Consider the following 22,795-nt stretch of genomic DNA (forward strand, 5'->3'; position numbering starts at 1 on the left):
TGGAATCTGTTGAATTATTCAAAATATGAATCTAAAATATCATGTAATATTCCCACAGTGGTGTACATACGAGAAAGGAGAAAAGTTTTACAGTACGAACACATCTAAGAAAAACGCATTCCGACAACCAAAAAAAGAGAACTAAATTCACAAAACTATTGTTTCGCTGTCAATGCTAAATGGTAATTGCACAAAACTTGTTATTCGGGACAATAAAGTTCTGTCTCTATTGAAAAATAGATGAAAACGTTTCTACGGCTTAACTACTGTAACTAATGTAACTATTAATGTGTGGAACGTTTTATTGAGAATTTGTAGTTTGGTTTTAGAAATGACCGTTTGATTATGGTTGCAAAGGATCGAAGACGTGGAACAGAATGTTTCGCGAACCAAACAGTAGGTTTCAAGGTTGCTTGCTGTTCTCTTACTTGTGTTTAGCGACGGGGTCAATCAGTTCCAGCCAAAGATAATGATCGGTCTGCAACAATAATCAACGACCCACTACAGGCGCTTGCTCCGCTATCCTAAGGATAAAGACTAATGGTTAAGGAATTAGTGCAACACCACAAAACAGGTGGCATTTGTTGGCGATACACGCGTCCAACGATGTCTACAAACTAGTGGATGGATGGTTGGATAATTTAGAGTTAGATGTCCGATAGATTCTTTTCGGGGTTGTCTCCCTAGACATATCAAAGTAGGTCATGGAGGGCCACTCGTACAAAGGGAGAGCCGGTTATTTCGTTACCTAATTCATTGAAATTCACTACTTATCAGCCAATGGAAAAAATGTTTCGAATACAACTAGAGAATTTCCAGGGGACTGAGCAGTCTCCCAAAAAAAAGTGGAAACGCGCAACTAAAACCGTTTCGGTGAGTGGCTCAGTTATCGGATTCGTTAAGTTCGTTTAATTTTAAGCTTTGATCGGCCAGGCAATTTTTTATGTCGGCAAGTGTGTCCATGATCAGTTGTTGTTTTGTGAAGGTTTGTGTCTTTGCTGGAGAAGCTATGCAAGAAGGCCGCGGCGATTTGTTTTGGCGCTCGCGTCGCAGAAGAGAAACCCGTTCTGAAAGGGAAAACAAATATTCAATATTTAAATATTTTGAAACTTAAATCAGTATTTGCAACTAAAACACATTTTTCTCGACTAAAATTTCCTCAAAATTTCCTGATGGATTTCCTACTCTCCAACTGCAACTCTCCAAACGAACTTCGCTTCTCTCCTAAGCTTTTTGTTTTCCTGTTTCTAAAAGCTTCTTATTGTAAATGGATTGCTTTTTTTTTCTCAACAGATGGCTATTTTCAAATTTAAAATTCAGTTTGAAAGTTTTCGAACAACGATAAATACAAGGATGAAAAATACTTGAATCAATCAAACTCACCTGGATCTTGATCTAAAGTCCGCTGAATTCTTTCAAACGCCGCACTGCAGGTGTAAATTTTACGTTTTAATGGCTCACTCTGGGGACAATAATCATCCGTCACCGGAGACCCGATGTCTACTGAGCGGAACGAAATCAGGGGAGACTTGTGCATTCCCTTCACGGGGCGCATTTCCCCGTCGATGATCATCAACTCCGTTCCCGCCGTTTCGTCTCCGTTAGCCACGGCGCTGCCCGGCCCATGAATTGTGTGCCGAAAGTTGTTCATCTGCTTCCCGGTGACGCCCTTACAAACCGATCCGTTAACGATTCCCGAGCCTGCATTTGCTGGTGCAGGTTGTTGATGCAAATGGTTCTCCTTGTTGCCATTGCGTCCTTTGCCGTCCTTTGCCTTGTAATCAAGGTTGCGACTTACATCGTCCGAGTCCGAATCGGATTCGATGTTCAGATGCGGACTTTGGCTGCGGAACCGTCGGCGTACGATGGTCGGCGATTTTGACAGCAACCGCGGTGGAGGTGGCGGAGGTGATGAGAGGTTGGCACAATATTTGAGGTCAGTGGCGAGTGTTTCGGGCGTGCACGAACCACCCTGGATCACCGTTTGCTGTGGCTGCTGTTGCACAAAGTTTGAAACGGGCGTCTTCCGTGGCAGCAGTACACGCGTATTCTTTGGACTGTTCGGCGCTGACAGCGACCAAGGTGATGTTTCATAGCGCAACACCTCGAGTCGCTTGTTGACGATTACACCCTCAGCGGGGTTCAACTCACCCTCCCTCCCGGGCGTTCCATCTGAACACTTTTGGGAGCACGTTTTAGCCAACTCTCGCCGAAGGTCAGCTTCGCAATTGCGCAGCATTTCGACTCGCTTGTTAGCTGGTGGATTGCAAACCCTTCGCGGACTGGAAATGGTTGTTGGTGGTACTTCCTTTGGCGAAATTGCCGGAGGCTGAGGGTCTCTGGGAGGCACTGGAGGAGGGGCCGTCACCAGCTCCTTGAGGCAGATCGAGCTATTACTTTTCATCGAGAAGAGGATCGATTCCGCTTCGTGGATAAGCTGCTTGTACTTAACGTCTGCCTCTAGGTCCGCTTTGAGGAGAGCTTTTTCGCTCTCCGAAATGGCTAGTATTCGGCTGTGCAGGGAATGGACCTCGGTGAAGGTGAGCGAGTTCGAACGATTGGTAAGTGGCGAGCTCCTTGCGGGCGTACGACATTCCGTGTCCTGCTGATTGCGTCGCAGAGACATTGGTGTTCCGCCTAAACTTCTACATCCGCGACTCACGAGCCCGGACGAGTCTCTGCTCGTGCCCGTGTCCAATGCGGCGTTCTCCGATGGCTTCTTTCTCGTTCGAACAAGCTTCTTCCGTCGTTTGGAGCCGGAGCCACTCTCGTTAGTGCGCCTGTTTCGAGACATTCGCTGTTTGTTGGGCGCTTTGCCCTCCGGAAAGCTGTGAATGGAGCAGCTAGCCGTGTGTCGATAGGTCTCCTTGTCCGCCACTTCCTGCACCGATCCGGTGTCGATAAAGTCCAAATCGAGCAGATCGTCCGTGTCACACTCATCACCTGCATCCTGGCCCGTATCGATGTCCGTCGGGCAATCAGTAGGATCAGAGTCACTACAACTGTAACGATTAGGCAACGTATTAGTTGTGTTCCAGAGTAGGAAAGGAAAGTCCTTCAAAACGAGTCCTTCGCAGCGTACCTCAGAATATCAGTCTCCTTCTCGTAGTGGTAACTTTCGTCGAACTTGCCCATCATCTCGTTGAGAGTTGCGTCTTCGTCGCTTTCCTGGTTGGAACCGAACGTCACCGATGCCGCCGCCTTGCTGTCTAGTCGCGAGATGTCCCCGATCTTCCTCAGACTCCTCGGAGTGAGTATTCGTTTGTTTACAACCTTCTCCGTCGACGAGCTGGAATCGGTGTCGGAATTGGCGATCGTTTGTCTGGGAAAATGACAAGCACAAAAGCTCTTCAGTTTAAAGAAAATCATCATCAAACAAAGCCTGAGGTCTGGCGCTACGACGTACTTGTGATCATTTTTATTGTCATCCGTGCCGCTGCTCGATTTGATGCCAGAAGAGGTTGAACCGGAATCCTGTTCTGTCCGTTTCAAGCAGTTACTGGCGAGTGCGCCATCAGCGGTCGTCAACCAAGGATTCGTGCGGATACGGCACCGTTGACGAGGCGATGGAGCTAATTGATGCGTAGGTAATAATAGTTTTGATTATTAACGAATCAAAAAGTATAATTAGTTCAAAATTCATCATCAACAGAAATTGATTAGTATGTTTTGATTCAATTTTCACTTTTATAGTTTTTTTTGGCAACGCTCAGGAGAGTTTTACAATTAGTTCAAAAGGATTAATGAGACAGTTATGTCTTCGTCTATGTTATGTCTTAAGTATGTTAAATGGGGTATTGATATGCAAAAAATTATGTGACCGCTTCCTGATTTACATTTATATGGAAAGATTTATATGGAAAATGGAAAGAATAATGTGATGCAGAAATAGTTGACGAAACCAAACAAATGCAGCGAACAAAAAATGTCAAAAGAAATGCTGTGGGTGAAAACACTTGTGATAACCAACAAGGAAGAAATGCTCCTTGCACCAGAGGGGACTGGCGTTCATTCAACTTAGGCAAACACAGGATAGCACGAACTGTTCCTCTAACGTCGTCCTACAATTCTTGCTGCATCTTCACACGCCAGACTAAGTTTTAATAAACCGCTTCAGTTTGCACCCCTTTTGCAAAGCGGGTCGGGCGCGATGCCTTTTTAATGCACAATTGTGCTATGAAAGCGGCTGCATAATTAAATTCGGCATTTCGCCACGCCTGAAAACGCCACGAAGATGCATTCATTCGATTATTCATAGCGCGAAAGGAAATAGTTTACGCAGCCGGAGAAGACCGACGGCAAAAACGTTGCACTTTGGCCTCTTTGGTGCGCGGAGCATCTTTTACGGGAGTGACAAGGGCTGCCGCAACTGAATGGCCCGTTTCCGATGCCTTTCCCGTGTGCCCTGAATCATTCCCGGATGTGCCGGCCTCGCCTTTCTGGTTGTAAAGATCGTTTCCAGGTTTCAGTCCTGTGGGCACAACGTAACCTGTCGTTCTGCGAAGCATTCGTAACCTATCGTAAGCTTCTCCTACGAGTACAATCTTGCGACTGTCTTACTTCTTTCGCAGTATTGCAAGTTCTGAGTGAGCCTCAACGTTAGGCATCACTCTTTTCCGTTCCATTTTCCTCTCTACTCTTCCTGTACACAATGAGAAAACCAGACTTCTTATAATTTTACACGGTCGGAGGGCAAAATGGGAATATATTTGCGGGTTAGACACAAGCGTCTTTTGAGAGTTTCAACAATTACCGGTCCAAAGAGCAGGAGGATACAATTGTGTGTCCCAGTTTGCGTAAGAAACAGAGAAAACTCCGGAGTCGCATAAAGTTTACTCACACTCAATGCTCCGGTAGTGCTGCATCCCGAGGTTCTTCTGCATAATGGGGCTCATCGCAACTGCATTTGGCGGCGATTGTGCAGTCGTTGGCTGCGACAGCGATGGTTGGGCGGTCGCCTGTGGCTGAGAGCCCGTAGTCGACACCGTCTGCTGCTTTGGCTGCTGCTGTTGTGGTTGAGATAAAACGCACGCTCCATTGGTGGCAGGTTCGGGAACGGTTGGCTTCGTGTTCGATTGGTTCGATGCGCTACCTCGCCGCGGTGAAGCATGCTGAAAGGATATGTGCCCCAGTGAACAACCTTTGAATATCGGGAGCACGTTGTCGAGGCGTGCCTCTGACGCATACAGCCCTCCGCCACCCGAGAACAGACGACCCACAATACTATGAATTTGAGATCTGCCTATGCGAGGTCTTCGTGGGACTATTGAATGAAAATGGAATAATCGGTTTCTTTAAACCATTGGGGAGAAAAGACGCAAGATAAGCCATTGAAAAAACCAGCGCCAATCGTTAGTCACGTTCCTCTCTGTATGGCTCTCGGCTTCAATTTTTGTTTCAAACCTCCAGAAACAGGAAAAGAGAGAAGAACGGGGTAAAAGTGGACGGAATGGACGGTAAATTAAATTCCCACAGCCTAGAGAGCTGCTAGTCCGTGTCAGAGGTTCAAACCTGCACCAAAATTCGCATGCTGAATAACAAGTAGTGAATCAAGTTCTTCCGAGGCTTCTCTCCCTGGTAGTTTCTGTGCGCCACGTCAATAATCCTCCCGCTTTCCAGTACCTTTTCTTGCTCGATGCAGAACTCCACATGCTTTTCCTCGATTCGGTTGAGGGCACACTTGAATTTGGCGCCATTCTCGTGACCACCGGATGCTCCGACTACCGCCGGTCCAGTGCGCTCGATGCAACCTGACCCCGGAGGACCCCGGCCATGGTGCGCCGAAGCCGCCTTAGGGAAGTAGTGCGTTCCGGTCCGGATGTTGATGTAATATTCGGGCGTGTAGGAGCATCCACCTACGAATAAAAGGAAAAAAACAGTAGTTTTCAGTATGATGCGCACCGTGGAACTATTCAAAGAGCCGCGATATTGGTGTGAATTCGAAAGTCGCCACTCGCCGATTTATTGAATATGGTTACCCGTTCGTTTTCGAGGTGGGTGACAAATGGTTGTTTCGTTCGTGTCGCCTTTTTTATGGAGCAATAAAATGCTAAAACATTCCCGACGGGATTCTCCTCCGCGCTTCGTCGCCGTGTTGACTTCGCCGCCAACCGACCGATCGAAAGTGGCGCGAAACTCAAATAAGCCTTTGGTGGTCGCTCCTACGGACGGAAAGCAATAAAAATCGTGCGTCCGCGTGACATGCGAAATGGCAGAGGGACGACCACCTACACGAATCCGCTTCGCAGGCGATGCTTTATCTTCTCAGCAGACGGTGTGTGTGTGGTAGAAAAGCTCGCAAATTTCTTGAGTGTAGGTCGTCGCAGGAAGCAATAAAATTGAACAACGCTTCACAGACAATGGCTCGCGAGGGAATGCGGGCTGCGTGGATATGAAGTGCCCTTCCGGGGGGAATGATAGCAGATCGTGAGTATCTGTTCCGTCCCACGGTAAATCAAGCACCGAAGAAATTGGAAAGTTTAGTCCAACAATGATTTCGCAGCTAAAGAGTAGCCAAAAAAAGCTTTCGACCAGAATCGATCGCCTATCGTAATGGCTTTATAAATCGGTTCCTATCAGCTGCTTCAATCATGTTCAGCTTTGTTTACCAATATTGTTTGCAACAGGATTAGATTCTTTGTGGTCACGGGGACTCGGTTTATATTACGAAATGGGGATTTCATGAGTGTAATACAGAAATTTGTCGGGAAAGAAAGACAAATACACCACAAAAACCACAACGTAAATGTGTTTGCTAAATACAACATTTTCTTTTTCTATCGACTTTCTCTAAGGCGCTTTCATGGAGCATAATATTAAATGATATTACAATTTATGCTTCGTTATCTATTGCTTGTAAGTAGAATTTAATTGGCAAAAGATAAGTTGTTCGGAGGACTACCACTTCCCGTTGTGTATTCTTACGAATGAAGTCGTCATTTTTAATACTAGATATACCAACGTTTTCAATTGGGTGAGAGTGAGCACTTGACACACTTTTTTACATACATAAAAAGATACATCGATATCACAAGAACATTTTTGGGGGTAAATTTTCCAAAAATCATGAAAGTTTGTTGCTTTGTTGACCCGATATTATTGGCAATGATGTGTCATTGTCATTATGGCACGTCTTCCCTTTTCGCGGGGTACTATAATGCGGGATTACAAGTGTAACGTTGATGCAAAGCCATTCGGGACCTTGTTATCCCTTTCATCATTTTCTAGTGTCCCCTTTAATAATCCTAATTTAGGTCGATCGATGCGAACCACATCTAAAAGTTTTAACAGTAGCAGAATTTCTTTCATCTTTTGGAGAGCCACGTAGAGGGAGAGACACAGGAAATATGTTCAAGCTGCACTTGCGACCTCTTCTATCTTCCGGAATTGACATTTTGTCGTCCATCTCTTGCAATGCATCCAGCAGCAGCAGGGTGCCCATAATACAGGGAGAATGTTTGCCCTGACCGTAGGACCCGCGCAGCCTATTTGCATAACATGGCCCAACCAAAAGGATGCGGGGCGGCTGACCCACATCATCATGGCGACCTTTCGAGGATCGGTGGGGGGCCCCGAAGGCTTGCCATCATCGGTTTGCTTTGGCGTTCCACTTCCGCTGGTCATCGGTCCTCCGTAGTAGATGGTGCAGGGCTCCAAAATCCGTTACGACACGTCAACACGTTCGCCTCGGCGAGTGGCAGCTGTTGTGGCCCGGGTCGCCCGGAACCGAGGCACGTAGCCGCAGCAGGACGACAAAAGTTTTTCACCCAAAAAGGGCTTCATTCAGTAACATTTTTCCGTTCTGTAAATAACGGGTTTGTGTGCCGCCCCAGCAGCAGGCTCTCGTGGCGTAGACATTGGCGAGAAGGCCGGGAAAGGCCAGTATATTAGCATACAAATGTTGATAAGTTAGCCGTGATTTTTCTTTATATCCTGCGGGCGGCGCAGTGGAAGGTTGCGGAATACGTTCGTTCAATTGCCAAGCTTTGGACACACACTCCACATGAGCGGGTTCGAGAATCCTTTACGGCCTGACAAGTTATTATTATTTTTATTATATTTGAAAACGGCACAGCCATTCGCTGGGCTCCTCACCTGGCTCGACATTCGCAGCTGAAACGTGGACCGGAATAGCGGACCGTGGTGGTATGCTAAAGTTGAGCCTTTAAAGGGAAACTTCCGTTCGCCGCACGTAATAATATCATGTTACCCAGTTGTCGGTCGGATCGGGAAGGTTTTGAGAAGCCCCCAAGGTTTAGCCTAGGTAATTGGAGCTGAAAGTATGCATGCTATACAAGAATCCACAGCACCTGCTTTGTGCCGAGAGGCTGGAATGCTCTGGGCCACCTCTAACCGCTCTGTAGTGGGTTCGGGGGGTTCGTTGCCACATTTTACCCTAAACCCTAATGTATGTGTGTACCCGTTTTCCGCTACTCTGTTGCACACGGCATCTGAAGCCTCAAGAGCCGAAGTTTTTGTGAACTTTTTTACAGCCAATAAGCAATAAGCGCGTCCATGTCCATACCGCGAGAGAGTTGAGGTTTGTTATGTCGCGGGTTTTTTGGAAATTGAAAATGTAACGAAGCGGATGGCTTTCGAGAACATAACCGAGGCTTTACGAAAAGTTTTCCTTGTGAATGGAAGACAAAATCAATCCCACTGTGCCGGGAGGGGATGCTGTATCGATGTTTTCGGCAGCATATTTTTTCTCGAAATCACACCCTTACTTCGACGTAAGGCATGTCCACGCCATGTAGCCATATGAATTATTCTCGTCGCTTCGATTTTGGCATTTTGAAGAGAATGGCGTTAAAAAAATCGGGAACTTTACGGTCTGTTTCAAAGGCATACTAAATGGAACTCAAGAAAAAGTGTTCTACTTCGTTGAACATGCAGAAACGGTGTTTCGGTTTGCTCAATCGATAAAAAATGATCATAACGATGATGACGAAGAAGTGTCATGCATTTCCTCTCGAAACAAAAACAACCTTCCCTGCTCGCCAACGAACAATTTCCTTGGCAGTTCCTTTCAAAGTTATTTTTCCGACACAAAATGTTTCAATTTGTGTTGCAGAGAATCAATAAAACCAGAACCCACCGCTTCGAATTTACACAGTTCCGTTCCGATGGTGCCAAAGTTTTTGTTTAACACAATCGAACTCTGGGGCTCATGTAGAAAAGGAGAGGACGGAAATCAGTGCCAGGCACATGCACCTACTACTACTGTTGGGGCATACAAAAATCTCTCTTTCGAATGGAGGGATTTTTTGTTTTGTTCACATTGAACACGGGGTGGTTATGTGAAACTTCACCTTTTAACTGCGTTTAACAAACATCTCAGAAACTAGCACCGACTTGTTGCTTGATCATTGGGTTCGATTTCCTTCACGGCGACGATGACGATGCCGACTGACGATAAGTGCGCGTATATTCGGCATAGTCGCCTAGCGTGACTTGAATGTTTTGTTCCGCCTTTCTTAGAGAGGAATTCAAATAGTCGTGAAATTTCAGCGAAACGGCAGCAAAACTGGATCATTAGGACTCTGGAGAAGACGAGCCTGAACATCTCGTACCACTGGCGTGACTCGGCGTGATGAGAGTGTGAATAATTATTGATCGCTCAAGAAAGTGCTGCTATCATCATGCCCGTTAGCCTTAGTTTCGTTTTCTCATCTGCATCATGTAGAAGTTGTTCTTCACAGTCAGGAGCGTGGCGGACATGGACATGATTTATACGGCGCAGCGTTTTCCAACAGTTTAGAAATTTTAGAAGATTTTAGATACACTTGATTTTCCATTGTAAGACATAGTTTTATCATCATTGGTTAGGTACCAACTACGCCAACATGAAATCCTTGAACAATGACTTCATTATAACACGCGCTGCCTTCTACTGAGCCTAAGATTACGTGAGCATTGTAGACCGTCGGCTGAGGCATTATATATATTAGTAGTATGCATTAAGGATGCCGACTTTCATTTCTGACACCGCTCATCGGATACAATCAATCGCTATACATATTCTTACAATACATCAACTTGAAGGCAAAACTTTAAAGTTGCTGTTTCATATGGCTCTGCCCGTTTTACGAACAAAAAATAACACTTTCTCGTGACTTCTTGAGTTACATATTTCACTTATTCAGTGTGACAGAAACTTGCTTTTTTGCATGGTGTCATTTTCACTGTTTCAGTAATTTGAATGTTCTTAAACCGGTTATTGGTTACCAGTTGTTTTGCTTTCGTCTTGTTAGATGTGATAAGTTGTGCTGTTAGTTCTAAGTTGTAACTGTAATCTGTCAATCACACTATGCAGCCCATTGATTCTGAACAAATGAATTTCAAAATGCTTTTGAATGTAATTGGGCAAACGTAAATATTTCAATCATAGAACGTGACTATTGCAACAAGATTCGGTATCATTTCACGAAGTTCGTGTGAATCATTTACAATTTTACATTAATTCAGGATATCTCTGCCAAACTTCGGAGGAGAAGGCTTCTTGTTTGTTGAACATTTACTAGCCTTTGTGAAAACTATCATCCGGAAACAATAAACAATGGTGTCGAAATTTGAGCTACTTAAAGCATACTTTTCCACGCGAGGTTCAATAATCATTAAATAACTAACGAATGGCTTGTTGATGCGCTGAAGATCTAAAGTTTGTGATTTACTGTTGAGAATTCCACGAATTCCAGGAAAGACAGTTTTCCCGTAAGAAAACTAGTTTCAAAACAACTGTATCGATCTTTTTAGAGAATCGGTGCCCAAAACCGATTGTTCGTTTTTGACTGTTTTTAATTTTTTTACTGTGAAAAACCAAACACCACTCCAAGATCCCAAAATCAACGGAAGTAAATCACATTGCCGTAGTAGCCAGCTCTGCTCTCTTTTGTGCCACCGCGCGGTCCTGTTTTCTGCAACATTTTCACACGAGTGGAGCGCGCTGGCCAAACGATGGCCCAAAGCAACACAAAGCCAGGAAACAGCTCCAACAGAGTATCGAATGCCAGAAGGCGAAGAGCGGCAGATCCTCAGATAACTTCGCGATGAGTGATGTGCCGGGGAAAGGCCTCTCCTGTTCAGTTCAGTAGGTAAATGGCCCCCGGGGAGGAAGTTATGGCGAATAACGCAGAGGGGGATGGTCGCCCTATTGTTTCGAGAATTACCATTCGGACTTCGTCCCAGGATCTATATGCTGCGCCCTGAACAGATTTTTGGGTGTTCCACTAGATGCACGCGCGAAAGAGAAAAGGATAATAATCCAACAAATTACCATATGCAAATCGGAATCGGTGTTCAAATGTTCGGATGTTGTAACGTTGGTGTGGTGTGTCGACGTTTGACGTTTTTTCCCTCATTTCGCCTGGCTTTGTTCCAGAGTGTTATTTCATAAATTTGACGTGCTTCTTTGGGCCCTCTGGCACAGTTTTACTCAGTGCTCCATGTTTGTAAAGCGGACGCTTGCGCTACCCTTGTCGGGTGATTTAGCACAACGAATGACGTCTCTTTCGCGCGGCCTTTTGGGCTGCGATGAAAAATTACACCTTATTATTCCGGGCATTTTTTCGGCTAAATCTATCGCATTGGAGTGGAAAGGAAAAAGGCATAATAATGTGGTTGAATCTGAAAGAAGGCACTATGATTATGATGCTGGAACAAATAAATTTTATACACGAACATTGTGGCTTTAATCTGTTGTTTTCTTTAAACTAGCAGCCCACGCGACACAGTTTCGTCCTTTTCGCTATAGAGCCAACCGTTTACGGCACAAAAACCCGGTTTTGGGATCGTCAAATTATCGTGCTGCTTGATTAAAGTTTTACGATCAACGGTCGTCGGCAATGTAGGCCTTTTACTGTGTAAATCTCCACTATAAAAAGAAAACGATGGACTCCATTAGGTATTATACGTAATGGGCCATTAATAGAAAGAAGATGAGATGGCTACTCCTACGGTCACCGTTTAACGACTATCGATAAGCCTCTGCTTCGGTCACTGAAAGTAGCACGAGAGAGTAGAAACAAAATGCCATACTCTAGACTGCATACCCAAGGAATCTTGTAACCTTCCGAACTTCGCCGTTAATCATTTTACTGGATGTTCATCAAAATGTTTCGTTTGGTTGAGCTAAAGCCTGCGCCTCGCTACAAGTGAAGGTTGATGTGACCACGTCGTGCCGATTGGCCGACTCTTTTCGGTATGATAGTAAAACGCAAGTAAATTTACAATATTGTTGATGAGAAGGGCAAGTAGATAAACCTTCCCGGCGTGCGGTATTTCTTCGTGCTCCCGGTTTCCAGGTCACAGCTCCATTTTTGGCTCAACGTTGGCCGTCTACCGAAATGCGCCATAAAATTATCGCTCTTATGCTGCTGCTGCTGCTGTTTTCTACAAAACTTCTGTTGTGCCAATAAAGAGGCATCCGATAAAGTGCTGTAAGCATAAAGCATATTGATGTGCCGCGGCGGCATGGCAAAAACAGCATAATCGGAGGGAAAGACAGCCTTTTTCTTAAACCTATCAACTTACCCGGAGAGGTACCGTCGGTCGAGTAGCCGGTAGAGTACGCGCTTTCCGGCGAGGAGAGCGCGTGACCCATCGGATGCCCGTGTGGATGGTGGTGATGGTGACCGCCGTGTGCTGACGTATGGTGCAGGTGTGTCGGGGCACCCTGCACTGGTGGTGGAGGCGACGACGATGACGACAACGGCGGGGCCGGATGTGGCAGCTTTCCAGATAGGGCCGTAAGTGCTTGCAGCGGATGCAGGTGTGTGGTGGCGTTATTGATTTGATGCTGCTGATACGGTGCGTTGCTCGCACTGTCGCCACCATTGCCACTGGCCACCATCGAACCATTGTTGTTGTTATTTACATGATTCAATTTGCCGCTACTAGCACCGCTGCCGCTGCCACCGTTGACAGCACTTTCGTGCGCGTTACTTCGCGAACCCGTTAGTTTGTGGAACTTGCTGGCGAAGGTGGCAGTGAACGAGCTGCCGGGCTGGTGGTGGTGTTGGCTTCCCCTTCCGGTAGTTCCAGCGGGCACTTCGAAGTGGTGGTTATTGTTATTGTTATTGCCATTGACAATTCGGCTACTGTTGGCGTCGAGTTTCGTCGTGCGTGGCACATGCGGCGCCGCTGCTGGAGCGGAAGTAGTTTTGCTGTGACCGACCGGTGTAGTTCCTGCACCATTAGCGTACGTCTGGTGGGTGGATTGGTGAACTAAATTGTTGTTAATGCCATTGTGCTGAGGATGATCGTAGTAGATGGACCCTCCGTACGGTGGTGAGCTGGTAGCGGCCAATGCGCTACCGCCGATTGGTGGTTGTTGCAAAAGTTTTCCGTACTTGCTTTCCCCACCACCATCCATCGCTGTTGACTGTGAGCCTCGTTGGGATGGGCCATAGTGACCGCCGATTGCACCGTTGGCCACGTGGTTATTATTGTTGTTGCTTGCGTTATGTTGGTGGTGATTGACGATGAAGGAGTTAATTCGAGCAGTGGCCGGGTGTAGGCGCTTGATGCGAGTGCCACCATCGAGCGGGTGCAGCTCTTCGAGCAGTTCGTTGCTCGAGCTCGTAGCCGTGGAGTAGTTGGCGTGCGCGATGTGATGGTGGCCATTGTTACCGCTCGATACGGATGCCACCGTTCCAGCACTCAAGAGGCTCGACGGGCCGTTACTCTCCGCAGTTCGGTACTCGAATTCGGGCATCGCGTAAGGCATCGTTGCGTCGGAGGCCGCAAATGAATCCACGCTTTTCGAGTAGTAAACGTTTGCCGGGGCGGATTCGAGCGCGTAAGACGACGCGTTGCGCGAGATGCTTCGCGGGGACGACAGAACGGAATAATGCTGGGGCTGTTGTTGCTGCTGATGGGACGATGGGTGGTCGGTTCCGTTCACGGTGGCGTACGTGTTTGTCCAGTACTGGGCGTCTCCACCGTTGGTGTGACCGTTTGGTAGCCGATGTTGCATCGGGTAGTGATCGGATTTCGGTGAAATCGGTATACTGTCCTGATTCGGTGAGTGCCATCCGCGTCGACTGGTTGCCTAGTTGCGTAAATATAGAATTAAGGGTAGGTCATTGATGGACTATCAGAAGAACTGTTTACGTAGCTCTCAGAGTGATGTTTCTTGCGTAGTTGGTAACTTTTCGAACTAATATCAGGCATCACTACTTAATTAGACGTTACTATAGATTGACGATCATTTATTACTACATACAACAAACGGTAACAATCCGAACGTACTGAACATTGCTTTTCAATATATTTGTATTCAACTTTAAACGTATTGATCATTAGAGAATTTATGTTATCTCATGTCTTGACTGTATCAACGGGAGGATTGTGTTATTTATGAGCAATAATAAGGTGTTTTTGTCATTATTGTCATTTTCAAAATGCAAAATGAAGGCAAAATAGTGAGGAACGCAAGGTGAAGAAGACATTATGTTGTGTCTCAGCAAACCTCAAAATATTGTAAACTAACCGATGAAGAACGTCGGATGGTCATTAATATGAATTTTAGCGATGAAACAACCAATGATATTCCTAAAATAATAAACCAAAGTGAGACAGTATTAAGTATTAAAGTATTAAAACGAAGGCGGTATTCATCATATTAATGCTCGAGGCCGTATGAAATAAACACCAAAAAGAGTTGATGAACGTATAGTGAATATCTTCTCAACAAACTTTTTTCAATTCGCCTAAACTATTCGACATTTCCGACACAATTTCCGCACCTAACTAAGGTCAATTCAAAACAAGAATGATTTTTTATTGTCGGAATGCTTTGAAACAAACAGAGAAACTGCAAAATTATTCAAAACAATCTGGACCATAATAATATCTGACAACTGTAGAAAGGACCACATTACAAAAGCACGGTGTTTGGCAATAATGTGCAGAATGGTATGCATTGCAGATATTAATCATGGTGGAATAACATGTTGGGTTAACATTCTGACAACTTCACTAAACTTCGTTGTGCTTTCCACTGCATATAATCTATAAATTTAAACCTGTGATAGAAATTAATTAAATGTAAACCATTTTCGTATGGAGTGATTCTCCTGTTCAGTTGAATGCTTCACCATTATACTATTTAGGCCACCATTTCCGTATACTTACATGACTTTGTATCGGCGAAACTTCACTTCGTCTTGCCGGACTGCCGACCATGGAGTCTCCCCCGGCGAATGTACCGCTTTTGTAGCCATTTTGTGCCGTCAGGACACCAAAGTTGGTTCTGCAAAGAAACATGTAGCAAAGGTTTATAGACGGGGTACACACGAGAAAGCGGGCCACTATCGACTGTTGAAACCGAAAATAGAATGACTGCCATTCGTTAATTGTAAATTGCCTTCTTTGGCTTCTCCGTTCTGTTTTGTCCGCTACGAGTACTGTGAGGAAGCGGCCCATGAGTTGGCACAATAAATTGAAACGTACCACAGTAAATTATCCGGCCGACGGTAATTTTTCACCGCCAACGGGGTCAAATGAAGCGAAATTAATTATTTACTAAAATACAAATAAATACGCCGTAATTCTGATCAATCAAATGGCAAATTTCTAATTGCCTAACTGAGTTCGAAGAAATGAAAGTTTACTCTAGCTTAAATGTATTGTGAGAGCATGTCGGTCAGCCGTACGGTTATTCTTGGCCTATAGGAACTTGAGGGAACACAGATGTATTTTGCAAAACGGAATCCGCACACATACACAAATTCAATTGCTGGTGGGATACGGAACACATTTATCGCAAATCAAGTGCCGGATCAACTTCGAGCGACGGGAAAGTTCCAGAACTTTTTCGTGCTTCGTTTGTGATTCGTGTACGTGTCTCACGTGCGAACAGACGCTTGGTGGTTAAGCGGTAGCTGGTTTTCCACTGATAACATGCCGTAAAAGAAGCAGCAAAGTTGTGGGGAGTCCAAAAAAAATGATGGGTGAAAAATAGAGCCAGCGCGTAACTTCAGAGTCATGCGGGTAAATTAGTTTCTCCCCCGAGTTGGATGTTAGACTGCAGCGGGACCGGAAGTTGGCTACGTTTTAAGCCAAAGCCTTAAGCGGAAACACACATCTGCACAAAAAAGGGCGAATGGAGTTATACGAGTTGATTCGAAAGATTGCCTTCACTCTATCATCCCTTAACGATAACGGTTCTGTTCTATTTGGTTTATGTTCTCGTATAAACGAAAAATGTTTTATGTATGTCGGGTGATATCGCCTATAATTCAGAAAACGGTTGGTAAAATCTGTTTTATCTATTACGTTCCTACAATACTGCTATGCTCGGGACAGGATCGGACCGGGTCATTTAACGTCTAAGAACTTCCAAAAACGTAAGCACAGCGCTACTTTACTAGAAATCATACTGGAAACTGCAAAACACCATTTAGTTCTGTTGTCTCCAACAATGACCCCAAAAAAACGAGAACATCGTGCAAAGATAACGAGCATCGTTAAATATAGTGCGCTTCCACTTATGGCCGATTTTTGTTCCAAGAATAACTGTGTTACAGTTTGAAGGAAGAACGATACGAAAATCCGGAAGGATGGTTTTTCGCCCAAAAAAAGGAGAAAGATTAGATAGCCTCTCTAGACCACCACACTTTTGCGACTGCAACTTTTTCCGGAAAATTCCTACGATTCCCCTTGAGAGTCTGCCTCTTTCTCAGCAATGATCACCACAGGAAAAGGGACCCATGTGTGGCGCCCGCTGGGGAAGTGGTTTCGATGCCCCAAGTCGATAAATTTTTATAAGCACAATTCCCGCGGGAGGGATACGGCCCAAAAGCCTATAACAATGCTGAGTACTCGCTGTAGAGACAAGGAAAAAGGAAAAGTTTAAGATAGGTTGGCTGCTATCGAGGCATTCAGGCGAGAGAGTGAAAATGTGGTAATCTATAAAATTCCCGTAGGGATTGTAGTTTGACATGAAAGAAAACTCGATGGATAGTGATTTTCAGTGGCTTGGATGCCATTTCGGGTTTTGTGATTAATGTCGGTTGCTTATCGTAATGCAGCAATTATGTAATCGTGCGAAAGAACATTTTGCTCACATTATGCTTTATGAGAAATGTATAGAGAATTTACTCTCTTTGTACACAAGAAGAACAAATCATACCTGAGAAACAATTTCACAGCGTCCTGTATGTCGAGACCAATTACAAATTGAACAAAAAACTAGAGAATTTTGAACTTCTTTATGTTTTTTTAGAAGAACCTAACAAATGTAGAAAATAAAATGGATAAGAGAAAGGCTTTAGGCTTCTCATATCCTAAACCATTAACGTTGATGCGTGCATCTGCTCCGTATTCGCAGCGGAGGCGACAAAAATAGTTTCGGGTAAAATTGGAAAACTCAAACATGTCCAGTCCCTTCTAGAATGGAACGAATTAAATATGAATAGCTTTCCAACTTTAGCTGGGGTTTCAGCAAATCAAACATAGAGAGGATCAGATGAGCGAAAGGTGTCTTGACCACTGTGTGAAAAGCTTATAAAGTGGTTTTGCTTCAAAACACTTGGAGAGACGCGAGCAAAAACACTAAAATAAAAATAGCAGAATCGAGGGCGTTGTAAATTTTTATCAGATGAGCAGTTAGTACACAACAAGATAAATTTTCAGTAAAATAATGTTTAAGATCTATTGTGCAGAAAGCAGAAACCATTTCTTGAAAAGTACTGTTAAAACCTTGTAAATTATTATCCCAAGTGTTAAATTAGGGTGTGTCAGAAATGTATCTTGATTCTTTTGCATTGAGCGAACATTTTTTGAATTGTCAAATTAGATTAAAATGAAAATGTTCTTACAATAATAATCTAATCATAGTTAAAGTATAAACATGTAGTCAGACAAATCAAGTCAGAAAACAACAAACAATGTCGAATTGATGCATTTCACGAGGAACATACTCTTTCAATACTTATTATTGCCTATAACCGTAATCGGACATGACTATCATGGTGTGCATTCTCATATTTCCCTGCAGTTAGCTTTGCCAGCGTTGCATTTCTTGTGGTTTGTAATACTCTCCAGCGAATCACAGTACTTTCAGAGCTCGCCAAGGCTAATAAATAAAGCTCAAGAGTCAATTAAATGGAAACTGCTTCTTTCGCTCTTCTGACACACACAGCAACCACAAGCCAGCAAATTTCCGATCTGTGCTTTCAGTGCTTGTGCTTGCCACGCCATGAATTATCAGATTCAAGCGCAAACCCGTCGCTCGGTCTAGACGATGCGAAGGAACACAATAGGATCTGCTGTTTTTCCCCAAGGCAATCGACTAGAAGCATCGATTGGCTGTCGTTGTGACGGGTTGAAAACCTTAAGAGACCAAAATTCTCGGAGACCAATTTATTAAGCTACGAATCTGAAGTATTTTCGGCTTGGTTTGTTCCCGACAAAAATGTTTTATAATTGTTTGTCATCTTTTGTGCAACGCATAATTTGCTCAGTTGACCTTTTTCGTTAGCCAGTCTGTCGTCTCCAGAAATAATAAAATGGAGTAGAAAGTTGTGCTGTTGAGTTGATAATTTTGCATATTTTTTAAAAATTTCGCACCCCTGTGCTTACCAGGAAAACACCAAAAGTTTTTCAACTGAAGACCGCCCTTCCGATGTGAATCTGGAACGGATGTTTGTCACACTCTACCAGTCGTTTCGTGACACCCTTAATTGAAGCGTAAAATCAAATTGCTCCATCACCAAGTGTCGCCTGTCACTCGTCCGTTTTCTGCTGTTCGATTTTTATTTCGCTGTTTCTATGTGTCATGGGCCCAATGGGTCTCACCTACCCCATATCAACACACTCCATTCCGTGACGAAATCGAATTAGAGAGATTCGCCAAAAATAGAAGAGCCGCGTTTTCAACATTCAGCAATATTGTACGCCATCCTCTCTCTTGAACAGGGTCTGTCGGCATCGTACGGTATGGCATCGGGCACGGGAAGAGGGGTAGCTAACATTGTCCAAAATAATCCCACGAAGACAACAGAGCCTACATGCACACACACACTCACAAGAACTGAGAAACGAACTCTCTGCTGAGCGAATGAAGATGATGGATTGTTGAAGAAGCAAACATAAAACAACAAAATCCTTCACCAATAATGGACTGTGAAGAAAGTTCGCTGAGCAAACATTAGTCTGGGGGCTGGGAAAGTTCCAACTTGGCCGCACGAAGCATGTACTTGGCCTGGGCCAGGATTAGGACTGTTCGTGGGCCTCGTGTGAGGAGCAGCATGTGAGTTTTCGCTTTAGAATCGTGATTGCAACGTGACTCGGGCGCCTCGCTAGGGATAAGAGAGCATGACAACGGCTTTAGGCCGTTCTTCAAGTTGCAGCAGCAGGAACGGTACACAAAATGGCATGTTTGTCTACCGCCAGCACTTCTTTTCGCCGTCATCATCATCTACATCGTGGGCTATGGTCGACGTGATTTTCTGCGATGCTTTTTTGTTCGCTTTGTGCACGGCTAAGCTCAGCGTCATTCACAAAATCAGACAAAACCGCAATTGTTTCGTTGGTGCAGCAAAAGGGCCCCCAAACAACCAAACAGTGGGTTTGTTCATTTGGCAGTGAAAAAGCGGCCCCCGCTCAACACACTCTTACTTGCCCCGGCTTGTAAAAGTAAGTTTTCACTTTTCAGGATGCCCCCAACGGTAAGCTGCCTGAGTATTGTCAAATGCAACGCGCGTCCTTCTTCTCCGAGGGGTAAAGTTGAGTAATGAAAACTGTCTGCCACCGCGCCGCTCCACGCCGTCGTCAAGCAATGTCTTTCGGGTTTTACTGCAGGTTTTTTTAATGAATAAAAAAGTCACAAGCCAACAAAACTTTCCCGATTCTGGCGCACACAACTGCGTGATCTGTCGTGTATTTCGCGAGGCTACAGGAGGAAAACTCATAAATGCAAATTATATGCGAATCTACTACCGACGGAAATACTCGTAATATTTCGTTGAAAGGAATAACTTTAAAAAGGCTTCGTACCCGGAATTAATTGCAACATCGAAACCGATGTTTTAAAGTTCGCATGGCACAAAAGCTCATGGAATACAACAAAACTCACACGAATATTTTTTAGGGTATATAACTTGTATGTATAAGTTCACGTTACCAAAAAAAATGATTAAAAAATTGTAAAGCGCATTGTTGTTCACAGCCAGCCATTCATTCCACCTACTAACAACCTTCTAGTAGTTGACTCAAGGCATAAAATTATGCTCCCGGCCCGGAGAAGAGAGGCAATCATTTGCTCTCCTCCCTACCTATTGCATATAAGCCGATTAGAGTCGTCAGATACTTTTGATCATGCAGTGACTGCAGAGAGCCAAATTGTGCGCCATTCGCTTGTGCCCAATCTGCATTTTTGAGCAAATGGTAGACGATGATTGTTACCTCAGTGAGCTGCAGCGGTCGTTTTTGCGCTACCCTGGGCGCCTAGGAAGTGCACAGATAGTGAAAGTTAAATTGATGGCACACAGCACGTAGCAGGTACGTGCAGCGGTAGCAAATGATGATGCTGCGAAGGCCACTTTCGCAATCTTGCAATCGTCCACCAGGTCCAGAGCGGCTGATGAGCTTTCGTTTTCATTATTCCCATTCTGCATCGCTACACATAGGTACAACCTCCCATCATCTCCATCTCATCGCATAGTACCACAATGCGGCGACGGCACTGACAATTGTGTTTAACAGAGTCCTTGCATTTCGAAGTCGATGGTTTCCTCTTTGGAGGTTTTTGAGACTTTGAGATTCCACAATAAATGGCAGTGAATCAAGAAAGAAAGGAACGAATAGAGGATGCTCCAAAGCCCTTCCTCGGCTCGCTGAAAGTATTTCGATGTTCAGCAAGCTTCTGTATGGGGCCCTTAATTTGACTGTGGGGACTAAAGATGCCCCAAGAGGCTATCACGAAAATAGAGTCGTGTGAGATCGGAACCCTCTGTATACCGACACGGTCTTGTTAACAATGAAACGAAACGCAAAGACTTGGCCTATCTATTTTCTTACCAAATCAAAAGGAGTAAATGGAGGCATCCTACAGAAAATGGTTTAAAAAACAACACAGTTGTTGAAATAAATGAAACAATTTTTTTTAACAATTTTGTTTTGCAATTTATCCAATTACAAGGTGGGTTGATAAAGTTTGGGATGCTTTTTGATCATTTGTGACCTCCGCTGACTATTGATAGATTTTTTATTTTGATAGATCCAGGACCGAATTGTTTTTTGTTCAGATCATGTATGCAAATGCAGTCAACACTGAAGGGCCAATGGCCTATGATTTTCACGTGTTCATGTGTGTGGCTCACATTTCACCTCTTTCGTGGGCCTACCGACCCTCGTTTTGGATCAATAATATCGTTTCCCGGAGGAGGCCGTTTTCCACTCCGCTTGCGACATTGGCCACAGAATCCCTCGTTCCCACACTTACCCGCTGCTTCCGGTTTTATTTTTGCTGCCTTTCTTTCTCGGTCGCACAATATGATTTTCCATCCATGATCGCAGTTTGGAACCAAACATCTTTCGTTTTCCCAAAGAATCATACACTGACGCGATGGGCAGCTCGGCTTCACACGGCTGGAGTAGTATGGGCGACTCTCGTGAATCTCGATTTTTCACTTTTGCTGTCTACTATCTTAGAAACGCGCCTGTAAACCAAAGCACACGGAACCACACAGACACACGTCACTGGAAGTGGTAAGAATCGAGTTTCGCGTTAACTTGTCACAAGCGAAAGTACTTTTACGAAGGATTTTGCTTTTTCGTAGTTGACTTCACACTGCCCTCCAACAAACTGTTCTTCACTTTGTTCTACTTTGTAACAGTGAAAACACTTTTCCACGGAGCATTAAATCTCTTTTCATGCCTCACACAACTACGTCCTTCTACGAGAAACCGACTGGCATGGAGAACCCAACAAACGAACCTCTGTGGCAAAATGTTAATCGAATAGAAACGACCACACTTAATCCTCAAGAGGTCCGTCGCAAGCGGTTGGCACCGGTTGGACCCTTAGATCGCTGTTCGTTGGTGAGGAAAATTCCTTGCGGGTTCTACGGTGTCCTTTTCCAAGGGTTGTCCGGGTAGTGAACAGGGTTGGTGGCGTGTGTGTGGCCGGCAGAAAAAATCCTGAAAATGGAAGGAAAAAACAACATATCTTTAATGTCTACCCATTTCGCATTAATTGCATTTCTCGAGTAAAAGAGGTTAGATTTTTTCTTGAGAGTTGGCAGTTGTGCCTTGTGACGACAACTACGAAAAGAATGACGGCGACTGGCGGGGCCGGACCATTAAGTTGGGCGGCCAACATCTTTGCTGAACTGCTCACATTCCTGAGATGGTTCTACCGTACAGCCGTCCTATCGTTATTATCAGGCTTTGTATTGTGCTGAAAAGGGAACGAGTGCAAAGTAGAGCCAAGCAAAGAGAGCGCAAAGCAGATTCCTAGACATCAATGAGATTAATTGGAGTCTTCAAATTCCTTCCCAAAACATTCGACGATAACGGACTGATACAAAATAATAAAAAGAATCGGTCAGGTTAAAATAAGTTGTAAGAAAATAAAAGTTGGTGCAGTGAAATCGAATAAATTTTGGATTGTTTATCAACTATAATCTTTTTCTCTGAAAGAATTCTTTTTTTGTGTCACATCATTCAGAAAAAGTTGCTTAGTTTGTTGGATACTTTCGTTTCTCCGAAAAATCATTTTTTCAATCTTCAACAATAGTTTTTTTAAGATGGCGACAAAACTTAACTTTAAGACTTTGACAAAAACCTT

General features: G+C 44.5%; 1 protein-coding gene across 1 annotated transcript; it reads right to left on the minus strand.

Moving 5' to 3' along the window:
- Positions 1-882: 882 nt before the first annotated feature.
- LOC131215475 (uncharacterized) lies at positions 883-21,537 on the minus strand. The gene is made up of 9 exons (XM_058209864.1): positions 21,449-21,537; positions 15,136-15,253; positions 12,532-14,050; positions 5,623-5,855; positions 4,841-5,111; positions 3,407-3,572; positions 3,083-3,322; positions 1,381-3,002; positions 883-980 (listed from the first exon to the last, which is right to left on the minus strand). The coding sequence occupies exons 1-9, from the start codon at positions 21,535-21,537 to the stop codon at positions 883-885; spliced, it is 4,356 nt and encodes a 1,451-aa protein (XP_058065847.1).
- Between the last annotated feature and the right edge of the window lie 1,258 nt (positions 21,538-22,795).

Source organism: Anopheles bellator, chromosome 1, assembly GCF_943735745.2.
Source record: "Anopheles bellator chromosome 1, idAnoBellAS_SP24_06.2, whole genome shotgun sequence".
In the NCBI taxonomy this organism is placed as follows: domain Eukaryota; kingdom Metazoa; phylum Arthropoda; class Insecta; order Diptera; family Culicidae; genus Anopheles; species Anopheles bellator.